This window comes from Panthera leo, chromosome D2 (genome assembly GCF_018350215.1).
Source record: "Panthera leo isolate Ple1 chromosome D2, P.leo_Ple1_pat1.1, whole genome shotgun sequence".
NCBI classification, from domain to species: Eukaryota; Metazoa; Chordata; class Mammalia; order Carnivora; family Felidae; genus Panthera; species Panthera leo.
Window position 1 is genome coordinate 28,671,433 of NC_056689.1, and position 13,369 is coordinate 28,684,801.

The following is a 13,369-nucleotide window of genomic DNA, read 5'->3' on the forward strand; positions in this document are numbered from 1 at the left end:
GAAGAGACTATTTTAAAATTAGCATGCACTAAATCACAGTGACATTCAAAAACTACTGTATGTGTTTACTGCCACTACACATATGCCAGATACTATTAGAGGTGCTGGTGAATAAACTTATAGAGTGTGTATCCACCACAAAGAGTTTGCACCTGGTACCTAGCAAGCTCCTTATGGACAGGTTACTTAACCTTTCTACAACTGCTACATACATACTGCTTAAATTACCTACTTCGGGGGTAAAATAATTGGCCTCAAGTATCCTACAATGATTAGCAAGTAAGAGTTTTAAACCTGTTTTAGATCTGCTTACCCATTTCTATATTAAAATTTTGTGTGTCGAAATAAAGCTTTAGAAGACTGCTATTATTTTAATGGGGCATTAAGTGTCTAGTTACTAGAGACTTAGCCACATGGGAAGTATATACACATGTAGATGTATGTCAAAAATCTGAAATACAAAGGGGGGAAAAATGGAATTAATGGTCCTAGGACTCTCTTTTTATAATTCTGGGGCACTAATCTCACAATAGTACTATATTCTTAGAGTTCTACCAAGGACTCCAATATTCTCAACATAGAAGAATTAAAAGACAACCTCATGGAAAATAAGTGAGAGTTAAAAGTCCATGTCACATTTGCATTTTTCTTTAGTTTGGTTTGGCTTTGGTATAAGAGTGGAGTGTTTTCTTATAAATACTGCATAATAAGTAGCTGCTTCTTCCCAATGTGCTTTTATTTCAAAATAAGCTTTGAATAAAAGTTCTGAAAAAACCTTGGTGTTTCAAAAACAAGCAACAGTTTCTTTTCTGTGAGAATAAATGATACATAGAAATGAAATGATAAAATGCAAAAGGAAACATACCATTCCATAGGCCTGTTGTTGGACCCAGTTGATATAATCATTCCTTATGTCTATCAATTCTTGTACTTCATGTATATAAAATTTATCATATTGTATAATCTGTCCTGTTTTCTCATTTACCTACAAAAACAAATAAATGTGTAATTAACATTAGGTTTAACCCATACCTAATACAGAGATTGAAAAATGTTTAAACAGAAAAAGTTCTGAAATTTCTTAGCTAATTTTCTCTATTAAAAAAAATTTACTGAATGCCTACTATTTGCAAAATGCCAGTTAAGTGCTATGTGAAACACAAAAATATCTAAGATGGAATATCTGCATTCAGTACCTCAAAATCTAGTAAAAAAGAAAAATATTTCTATAACCACCACATAGTAAGAGATATGTACCATTAAAGTATATACAGTATATAAAAACTAGAATCTATAAGAACTTCTGTTTGGGGAATAGGAATTAAATAAGAATAGCTAATGCTTGTTAAGTGTCACTCTGTACTGGCATCTGAATAAAATGAAGAAGTGACATTTGGGTAGGACACAAAAAATGAAGAGAGTGCAAATTATCACCCTAGAAAGTACTTACTAATTACAAAGGTAAAAAATCTCTCCAGTGGAGAACACTAACTTAACTGAGTTATCAAACCAATCACCACCAATACAGAGACAAATATTATGTTCCTGGTAACGCAACAGGAAGTATAAGCATCATCTATGAAGCAGAAAAATGTTTAGCTTGAATCTAATCAAGTCTCTTGATCTAAATTCAAGTTTGTAGGAAATACAAGGGATAGAGAAAAAGTAAACATCACCGTAAGGAAAATAACAAATATTCTGATTGTTAGGACTTGCATAAGAAGACTGGCCAGGAGTCTCCAAACAGTTAAGGTAATGGGATAAAAAAGTGGGGGCTATTCTTTTTATTTTTTGATTTTTTTAATGTTTATTTTTGAGAGAGACAGTGAGTGAGCAGGGGAGGGGCAGAGAGAGAGAGGGAGACACAGAATCCAAAGCAGGCTCCAGGCTCTGAGTTGTCAGCATAGAGCCCGATGCAGGGCTCAAACTCATGGACTGCAAGATCAAGACGTGAGCCAAAGTCGGATGCTTAATCAACTAAGCCACCCAGGCACCCTCCAAAACAGTGGGGCTATTCTAAATCAATAGAGACACAGAGGTGTTCTGGTATGGGATATAGCAGAGCTCCTTGCGTCAGACTAGCCTCCTGACAAAAACAATTATAAACTCTGGACAGTATATAAAAAAACTCAACAATTTGAAAACACTGGAGATCAACCCAAAGCAAGCAAGCAGAAACAAGAATGAACACAATCTTTGAAAGAAGAAAGCACGGGTGTGATACACATTTTTGCCCAAGGAAGTGCTTCCAAATCAGCATATGTAAGAGCTCAAGCACAAAGCAGCAGTTTTACCAGAAGAGTAAAAGACTCTTTACGGAAGAGTCATAGGTCACAAAGTAAGACAGCCAATGTGGCAGTGAGGAAGTAAAACTTCCAGAAAGGAATTTAGAGGGTGAAGCCACAAAACCAGTCAGCAAATTCCCCATACATCATTGGCTAACCTTTTTTTTCTTTTTTTTGAGGGGGGCGGGGCAGAGAAAAAGAAAGGATGCGAGTGAGGGGCAGAGAGAAAGAGAGCATCCCCTGAGAGGCAGACAGAAGGAGAAGTGAGGCTCACCTAGGCCTCATGCTCACTGACGCAGCGCATGAGCTCATCTGATGTGGGAATGGAACTCACAAACTGTGAGATCATGACCTGAGCCAAAGTGAGATGCTTAATGACTGAGCCACCCAGGTGCCCTGCTGGCTAACTTTTAAACCATTAGTGTATAGAGTGAGACACTGGGGGAAAAAAACACCCCAGCAGAAAGCAGCACCTGGGAGGTTCCTCTTAAGGTAGACTTCAAGACAAGTATTTCTGGAGAAAAAAGGACACATTTGGTAGGCATGATGATAAAAGGATTAATTTATCAAGAAATTGTAACAATTCCAAATAACAATGCTTTGAAATATGCAAAGGGGGAATTGATAGAACTTGATGGAATTTTTAACACCCCTCTCTTGGTAACTGATAAAAAATTGACAAAAATAGCAAGAAAAGAACATGTGAACAATTTCAACTAACTTGAACTCACTATAATAGAACATACCACCCAATAATTGTATATAGAGTGTTCACTAAAATAAAATATCCTGGACCACAAAACAAGTCTTACTAAATACATTTAAAAGAATCCAAAGTACACCCAGTATGTTCTCTGACCACAATGGAATTAAAGAGTTAGTAACTAAAAGACATTTGGAAAATCCTAGAACATTGTAATCATTTTAAATAAAACCCTTTTTTTTAGTTTATTTACTTTGAGAGAGAGTATGCATGTGCATGTGTGGGAGAGGAAGAGAGAGGAGGAGAAAAAGAAACCCAAGCAGGTTCTGTGCTGTTAGCATCTCAGGAACCATGAGATCAAGACCTGAGCAGAAATCAAAAGTCTGACGCTTAACTGACTGAACCACACAGGCACCCCTGAACAAAACACTTCCAAATTACCCAAAACTTCTCTTGAATCCATCAGAGAGCTAAAGCCATAAGATTACCAAGGAGCCTGAATCCCAAGGATCGACAGATACTTCCAAACAGAAACAGAATGCCAGAAATGGGTCACCTGTGGCAAAGCAAGAGGGAAGATACCACTGTCACACAAGCAGGGAAGAGGAAATCAGCTAAAATTTTAAGAAATTGCTTAAGACTGAGTATGGGATAACCTGACAGGGTTTTATAACCCCTAGGTGCCCCAGACAGTTTGCACTCACTCAGACTCTCTTCCACAGACCTCCACTGGGTGGTCTCTGGGATGACTGGAAACAGCAAAAGATCACAAGTCTCTCTCAGTGGTGCAAGGAATTGGCTTCCACTGTGAGAAAAAAAGAAGGCCTGCCATCCTGCCCATATCCTTTGCTTATACAGAGAGAGCAAAAGCCTTAAACTTACACTGAGAACGGTAAAGCAAATTCTATGCATTGTTGCTGGAGGAGGGGGAAACACCCTCACTTCAATAGCTGGGAGGAATGGGGGACAACAGTCCTGAGCCCAGAATCTTATATCAGTAGGACCAGAGGATCCCTAATGCTGATGGAGGGAATAGAAACTCTGAGTAAGTCCCACCCTGAGATCCAGGCATACATAATCACCTAAGACTAAGGCTAAGACAATAACATCAAAGAAAATTTTCTGTGTCCTCTCCTCTATTAATCCTGGAAAACACTGAGTAACAAGCAAGACCAGTTTACCACTGAGGAGGGGCAAGAGTGAGAAGGAAAAACCCTCTATCAAGCAGGCATACAAAGCAGAACACAGTGAGAAAAAAAACTTTTGACATTTCACTTCTGTCCAAAGCATCAGGCAACACTAAAGGAATCTGAGGCCTCTGGTATAAAGCCAATTCAGATAGTGGAGCAAGAAGAGGCTTTAGGAAAATATTGAATAAAATTAAAAGTGTATCAAAATTTGAGGGATCCTACTCAAACAGAGAAAAGAAAAAGAAAACTTAGCATTAAATGATCATATTAGAAAAAAAGGTTTAAAATCAATGATCTAAGCCTCTGTTTTAAGGACCGAGAAAGAGATGACCAAATTAAGGACAAATCAAGTAGAGAAAAGGATATAAAGAGCAGATATTTCTGAAAGAGAAAACACTAGAGAAAAATCAAGAAAGCAAATGTGTTTTATGAAAATATTAGTAAAGTTGATAAGCCTCTGAGGAAAAGGGAGAAGACAAAGTACCACTAACGGGAATGAAAAAGGTGGCATCACCACACAGACACAGACATAAATATCACCACACAGACCTACCAAAATTGACTCAAGAAGAAACAGAAAATATAAATTACACTGTACTTACAGTAAAACTTTGGATTGTGAGTAATCTGTTCTGCAAGGGTTCTCCGTAAGACAAGCAAACATTTCTGATAAATTTTAACTTGATAAACGAGTGACATCTTGCAATACGAGCAGTATGTGGCACCGAACATCACATGATCACAAGTGAGCCAATGGTTCTTTAAATTCGCTTTGATTTGCAAGCACTTTGGATTATAAGCATGTTCCCGGAATAAACTGTGCTCGCAAACCAAGGTTTTACTGTATTTATAAAATTTAATAGGAAATTTTAAATTTCCTAGAAGAAAACTAGAGGCCAAGACGGTTTCACTGGTGAATGCTATCAAACATTTAGGGAGGAAATGAAATAATATCAATCTTAACTCAGAAAATAGAGAAAGAGGAATTATTTCTTAAAAAAAGTTGGTGACAATATGAGAAACAAAAATTATCAGATCAATATTCCTTATATAAGCATAAAACCTTCAATAAAATATTAGCAAATTAAGCCCAATAATATATATAAAGTATAATACATAATGCCCAAGAAGAATTTATCCCAGGAATGCAAGGCTGGTGTAACATTCAAGTGTCAATGCATTTCAGTACATTTCAGAAAAAAAGGCGGGAAAAAAAAGGTTTGTTCATCTCTACAGATGCACAGAAAAGCATCTAACAAAATTCAACACCTCTTCATAAAAAACACTCTAAGCAAAATAGGAATACAAGGGGACTTCTTCAAAGAGATAAAGCCCATTTACTGCAAGTCCATAAGAGTAGAAAATAACATGCTGTGTATATATATAAAAAAAAAAAAAAAACCCAAATGAATCTATAAGAGAATTACTGAAACTGATAAATTAATTTATCAAGGTCACAGGGTGCAAGATCAATACACAAAACACAACTAAATTTCTCCATACTAGCAACAAACAACTGGAAAAAAAAAAACCTAAATTTCATTTACAATAGCAACAAAACCAAATATTTAGCAATATATTTAACAAAAGATGTATAAGGGGCGCCTGGGTGGCTCAGTCGGTTAAGCGTCCGACTTCGGCTCAGGTCACGATCTCGCGGTATGTGAGTTTGAGCCCCACGTCGGGCTCTGTGCTGACTGCTCAGAGCCTGGAGCCTGTTTCAGATTCTGTGTCTCCCTCTCTCTCTGACCCTCCCCCGTTCATGCTCTGTCTCTCTCTGTCTCAAAAATAAATAAACGTTAAAAAAAAAAAATTAAAAAAAAAAAAAAGATGTATAAGACTTCAGAACTACAGGGGCACCTGGGTGGCTCAGTCGATTAAGCTGCCAACTCTTGATTTCGGTTCAGGTCATCATCTCACAAATGTGAGATTGAGCCTCAAGTCTGGTCTCCATGCTGGGTGTGGAGCCTGCTTGAGATCCTCTCTTTCCCTCTCTTTCTGCCCCTCCCCTACTTGTGCATACACATGCGTGCACTCTCACACGCTCTCTCTCTCTCAGAGGAAAAAAAAGAAAAACAATAGTATTACTGTTAGGTAGGAAAATGTCCAAGAAGAGGAATGCTGAGGTAGTATCAGAATTTACTTTCAAATGACAAGAAAAAAATACATACATATATGTAAAAGCCAATGTGACAGCATGTTAACAATTACTAAATCTAGAATGGGAGGCATGTACATATCTACTTTGGGGCACGTAGCTGGCTCAGTTGGTAGAGCATATGACTCTTGATCTCAAAGTTGTAAGTTCGAGCCCCATGTTGGGCACAGAGACTACTTAAAAATAATATAAAATCTTTAAAAAAAAATAGGGATTTATCTTTCAATGTTTCTGTATATGTGAAGATATTCAAAATAAAAACCAAAGAATAAAGTGAAAGAAAAGGACTTCAAAAAGAAAAGTCTGAGGAAGAAAAGTCTAGACAAAGATAAGGAGAATAGCATGAGCTAAAGGAGAAAAATTTCATAGGGAAATTGGGTTTTGAGAGTCAACAAATGATAGAATCAGAGTGATATTTTATGAAAGTTATTCTGTTGACAGTGTGAAGTATACTAAAAATACAGAGGCTAGGAGTAGGGAAATAAATCAAGATATTAAAGATTGAAGATTTCTAGAAAATAAAAAAGAATGCAGAGCCTGTGGTAGCTAACTGATACAGAAAAGAGTCAGACCTAACTTCAAAATTTCAAGCAAGAGTAACTGGAAAACAAATGCTGGCAACACAAAGACATATGAGTCAAGAAAAGATGAGTTTTGATGGGAGAGGATCAGAGCTGGGAAGGATGAGAAATTTGGTATTAAATCTTTTTTAAATTTTAAAATGATGGCAAGACTGTCAAGTAGCTCAAGAGAAAGGCCTGCCTAAAACACATTAATTGAGAACATTTTCCTTAAAGGAGACAACTAAAGCTGTGACAGAAGGTGAGACAGTAGAAAGTAAAACAGAAAGGACAAAGTGCAGACCACTAAGAAATATGCCACATTTAGGAGAAGAAAATAAGCCATCAAAAGAAACAAATTCGATCTAACATACAAACTAAATAAAACTAGCTAAATTTCCTGTAAAAATAACAAAAATAATTGTTTATAATTTTCAAAAATCACTAAACCAACTAAGCAGCATTTGAAAAGGAACAAATGAAATCACCTAGTAGATGCATAAATCTATCAGACAGGTGCTTATGTCCAAACAGGTACTCTACGCCATGAGATGAATGAATGGGCAAAATGAGTAACACACACACACACACACACACACACACACACACACACACACACAGTTCATGCTTCTAATGGCACTTTACATTTTCACTGAAATACAGATTTTACCTTAAAATTCACTCAGATGTTATGTTCCACTGATGAAATAATAGTAACTATCATTATGGACCAATTACTAAGTACATGTCATGTACATTATTTCATTTAATCTTTAAATCAAACCTATGAAATAGATACCATTGTTACCATCATATGGACAAATATACTAAGATGTAGAGTTCAAGAAACTTAACTAAAGTCACACAGCTAACAGAGCCAGAAATCTTAACTCACTATATGGCCATCTACTTTTTGTTCCTTGATATATGTTCATATATATATGAGTATTTGCATAGAAGTATACAACACATAGTTAGAATGCTATTATATTTAGAACATATATACACATTTTTTTCTTTTTATGAACATGTAAAATTGCCATCAAAGGACACCTGGCTGGCTCAGTCAGAAGAGCATGCGACTCTTGATCTCAGGGTTTTAAATTTGAGCCCCATGTTGAGTGCAGAGATAACTTAAAAATAAATAAATAAGCCTAAAAAAATTTTTTTTAAATAAATAAAACCAATCACATACAGCCAATGTTTAATCCTGGGGCCCACTCTTAAGGGAATAAATAACCCAGTTTAAGAAGCGCATGTTAATCACACCGCTTTCATTTTCAAAGTTGACACTTTTAATCCCTCTATACACTGACACAAAGCACTATGAGCTCTTTTTTTTCCCACTGTTTGATTAATTTATATCAGTGGTCAGGATACACATTTAGGAAGAACTGACCAGAGTAAAACTGCTATTCCTGGCTTTCAAACAAAACTAAGATATCTAGTTTATATATCGAGATCAAAACCTTCATCCTAGAGCAAGGTCAATAAACTACAACCTGTCAGCAAAATCCTGCATACAGACTATTTTTGCAAATAAAGTTTTATTGGAAAACATCCATGCCCATCTGTTTACACACTGTCTGCAGTAAAGTTGAGAGTTGTGGGTTTTTTGTTTTGTTTTTTTTTTTTGAGTGCTGTTTCCATAGAAACCACACGGCTTGCAAAGTGTAAACTACTACCTGGTCTTTTACAGGTAAAGTGTGCAAACTCTTGCCCTAGTCTTGTCCAAACTCTTTCTATTAAAAAAGAAAACATACACAATAATTACACAAAAATCTCTTTGGCTTTTCCGTCTCCAATATGTATGTTTATAAATATACACACCAACCTTTTTTAAATATTTATTTTTGAGAGATAAAGCATAGGTGAGCAAGATGGGGGGCATGCAGAAAGAGGGGGAAGAGAGGATCTGAAGCTGGCTCCATGCTGACAGCAGAGAGCCAGATGCAGGGCTTGAACTCATGAACCCTGAGATCTTGACCTGAGCGGAAGTCGGATGCTTAACCAAATCACCCAGAAGCCGCTACACACCAACTTTTAATCATGAATGTACTCTAAAATTTAGCAAGTTCCATACGAAATGATTCACATCTCACTGACCTCTGAAATTTTTTTTTAAATATTTTATTTTTATTTTATTTTAAATATTTTAGATTTCATTTAAAAGAAAATGTTTTTTAATGTTTATTTTTGAGAGAGGGAAAGAGACAGAGTACAAGCAGGGGAGGGGCAAAGAGAGAAGGAAACACAGAATCCGAAGCAGGCTCCAGGCTCTAAGCTGTCAGCACAGAGCCCGACGTGGGGCTCAAACCAAGTATTTTAAAAGGTAAACTGCAGTTTCCTTCACCAACAGCAACCAATGTTTGCAGTTTGTATATCCTGCAATACATGTTTGTGAAAAGAAGTGCTATGTTAGAATAAAAATTAACAATTCAAAAACCAGGTTTGGTTTAGAAACAAATTTCAGTCAAATTTATACTTAGGAGGAAATTATGGTGGATAGTTAATTAGTCACAATGATTTAACAACTAAAGAGAAAATCAGTTAATACTGTTTTTAAAAACAGGGAAAGTAGACACTGAACAAGGAAGACTGATCCAAAAGACCTGCATATATATTAATGACTTACATATAAAATCAACAGTTTAAAAAATACATATAAAGATACAGGGACACCTGGGTGGCTCAGTCGGTTAAGAGTCCAACTCTTGATTTCAGCTCAAGTCATGAGCTCATAATTCAGGAGATCAAGCCCCATGCTGGGCTCCACACTAACAGCATGGAGTCTGCTTGGGATTTTGTCTGTCCCTTCCTTGCTTGCGCTCTTTCTTTCTCTCTCAAAGTAAGTAAACGTTAAAAGAAAAAAAAATACACACACACACACATTTGTATAGTAGATAAGATGGACATTATTTTCTCCAGGAAACCTTCCTTAATTCTTCAGTATTACAAGCCCTCTTATGTGTTCTCATAGCACCCTTAATTTTCCTTAATCTAACACTTACCATGCTGTATCACAAATGTTTATTTACTGGTATGTATATAACTGTTCTACATTTAAAATCTAAACAAGGGCAGAAATCACATCTTTTCCTTATCATTGCATCCCTAATGTCTAATACAATGATAAGCACACAGTAGGCACTCAGTAAATATTCGCGAAATGAATACAAAAGAAAAAATCACATGGTAGAAGTTCAAAACCTATACATTCAGTATTATTGCCTTAAATATACAAAATAAAATCTAGATATGTTTGATCATAACATTTTTATTTCACATTTTCATTACAGTTTAGTATTCTGGTTTATAAGTCTCAGTCCAGAGGTGGTATATGTTAAGTATATACGTGTACCTTATCTGATTTAAGGGTTCCTTATTAAAAAAAGTTTGAAAATCACTGATCAGAAGATTAGCATGATATGTAGCAATTAGGCTACAGAGAACAAGTCGGTCTCCGCTTTAGGCATATCAGTAGCTCTACATGTACTGTGTCAAAACCCAAAAACTACTAAATAACCAAATTACTTGCCAATAAACTCATTTATCTGGGAATATATGCACTTCTGACAGCAGGTACCAAAGCCATCTTTCTTATAATACCATTTGGAATACTGGGAATGATTTTTAACTTAAAAGTTTTTCAAAGGACATGACATAAGGGAGGAACAAGTCATCCATATATCCTGAAATGATTAGTAAACACATAGTCCAGTTCTCTTCCTAATCCTGGTCCACTGTAGGTCAAGAAGGCAACCATTTGAGGAAACTTCTAATTTGCAACCGTGGAACAGAGAGCAGAGAAATATACAGTTGTCACACAGAAGGTGTCTTTGAAAAAACAAGTTTCTGATAAGTAATTTGGTTTCACTAAAGATGAAAATGAATCATCCCTGACAGTTAATATCCACAAGGATCTATTTATGGCAGATTAAGACCAAGGAAAGTTTTCTCCAAAGTAAGGAGTAAAAGAAGGATAAGTGACTGCCCTAAGGATGCCCACTAAGAGATGCTTAAGACATTAATACCATTACCACCCTGGTTTTGAGTCTGTAAATAACTTCAAACAACCCAGTTTCCACATAACCCAATAAGTCAAATTGAAAGTAGCTGTTTCCCATCCAAAATTTGGTAGTGATAATAACAAAATCATTGCCTTATGAATGCAGAATTCATTATATATTGTATAATTTGAACAGTATATTCATCCTGGGAAACTACAGGCCAGTATTTTAATCCTTATTTTATAGATAATTCTCCATTTGCATTATGATGAAGACAAAAGACCTGTTCAAAATCACACTGATAGGAAGCAGCAAAAATGGTCTCTTCATAACACAATGCTATCTGCAATTATAGAAGTATGAACCTCTAGATCTAGGGGCATAAAATAAAAGCAAGGGGCGCCTGGGTGGCTCAGTCAGTTGGGCATCTGACTTTGGCTCAAGTCATGATCTCACTGCTCATGAGTTTGAGCCCTGCGTCAGACTCTGTGCTGATGGCTCGGAGCCTGGAGCCTGCTTCAGATTCTGTCTCCATCTCTCTGCCCCTCCCCTGCTTGTGCTCGCTCTGTCTCTGTCTCTCAAATATAAAAAATAAAACATAAAAAAAATTTTTTAAATAAAAACAAACCCCTTCCAAATATATTACTATACCTGCTGATAGAGTAGTACATTAGAAACAGCAGGGAAAGAAAAACAGAAAGAAATAGGGAGGGAAAGAAAGAAATAAAAAGAAAAAGAAGAGAGAAGAGAGAAGACAGAAGAGAGAAGAGAGAAGAGAGAAGAGAGAAGAGAGAAGAGAGAAGGAAGAGAAGAGAAGAGAAGAGAAGAGAAGAGAAGAGAAGAGAAGAGAAGAGAAGAGAAAAGAAAAGAAAAGGAAAGAAAAGAATAAAGAAAAGAAAGCAGAGACTTTGGAAGTAGATTTGGATTTGTATTTCAACTCTGCTACTTACTGGTTTATGATCTTTGACATTTAGGTTAAGGGGCAAAACATAAACTATACAGAGTTTAAAAAATTAAATGAAGAATATAGTAAAGTGTTCACATGAATTAACATACAAGGGAGGTTCTAATTCTAGCCACTGTTAAAATTATTTTCCCTTCCCTTTTAGCTGGCAAGAATGTAAGATCCTAGTATCTAGCATGGTTCCATCAAAAAGGTCTCTGGAGCCACCTAGGTGGCTCAGTTGGTTAAGCATCCAACTTCGGCTCAGGTCATCATCTCATGGTTTGTGGGTTTGAGCCCCGTGCCAACTCTGTGCCGACAGCTCAGAGTCTCAAGCCTGTTTTGGATTCTGTGTCTCCCTCTCTCTCATGGCCCTCCCCTGTTTCTCTCTCTCAAAAATAAACATTAAAAAAAATTTAATTCAAAAAGGCCTTTGGAGATGGAGCCCTATAGTGTTCCTCCTCAGTACAAGATGAGGTCTCTGATCTAGGCAAAGAACTTAAGTTACTTGTGGGGCCTCCTGGGTGGTTCAGTTGGTTAAGCATCCAACTTCAGGTCAGGTCATGATCCTGGGGTTAGTGGGTTCGAGCCCCACTTCGGGCTCTGTGCTGACAGCTCAGAGTCTGGAGCCTGCTTTAAATTCTGTGTTTCCCTCTCTCTCTGCCCCTCCCCTGCTTGTGCTTTGTTTCTGTCTCTCAAAAATAAACGTAAAAAAAAAAAAATTTTTTTTTAAAAAGAACTTAAGTTACGTGCTTAAGTTCTGTCTTTATTTACAAAAAACAAAAAGTTATATTTCGTCTCCTTCTTCCACCCTCCCTTTAACTTGTGGTAACAGACACAGCTAAGGAAAAAAATTATTTTTTAAAGAGGCAATAAAGATAAGCAGATAAAGACTGGAGACAGTGAATAACTATTTGGGAATAGGGTCCAGCTGATGGACAAAGGATGGTTCACTGAAGTAATAGAAAAAGAAAAATCTAATTAATCTCTTAAATCCTAGACAAAAGACATACAGAAAAAGTATATTTATCCCATGAAGACAAAGGATCTTCTTTAATAGCAGTTTACTGCAGAATCCAATTAACCCTAAAATGTTAGAAGAAAGCCTTCTTCTGGGAAAGGCAAATGTAAGAATGACTTTCCCATGGAAAGAAATGACAATTATCTCTTCAACTATAATAAAAGACATGACTACTTTACTAGGAATCTTGAATGAACATACTAAATACAAAAGAAAAGAGTAAGTTCAAGAAGTTTAGCTGACGAAATACCCAGAACTTCACTAAAAGAATAAGGAAGAAAAGCAAATGGTCTACACAAGTTCTTTCTTACAGAGAACAGAAGGACTATCTCTTTTATCCCTTAACATTTACCTTAGTGCTAGGCAAGAGTTTGAAAATGCTACAGAAGAAGAAACTAAAGATTAAAGTTCTTAAGGGTTTTTCAGTCATTTTAGAGATAAGAAATATGCTTCTCCCCTTAGGTCATGTCTCCCAAAACAGCTCCTCAAGAATACCAAA

The 13,369-nt window shown here is 36.4% G+C and overlaps 1 protein-coding gene across 12 annotated transcripts in view; it reads right to left on the minus strand.

Moving 5' to 3' along the window:
• Positions 1-13,369, minus strand: part of HERC4 (HECT and RLD domain containing E3 ubiquitin protein ligase 4) — a 136,100-nt gene that overhangs the window by 40,542 nt on the left and 82,189 nt on the right. For all 12 annotated transcript variants that reach the window (XM_042908370.1, XM_042908375.1, XM_042908374.1 and 9 more), the window contains one exon: positions 866-985. In XM_042908370.1, the coding sequence (XP_042764304.1) occupies positions 866-985 (120 nt within the window). The remainder of the gene's footprint in view (positions 1-865; positions 986-13,369) is intronic.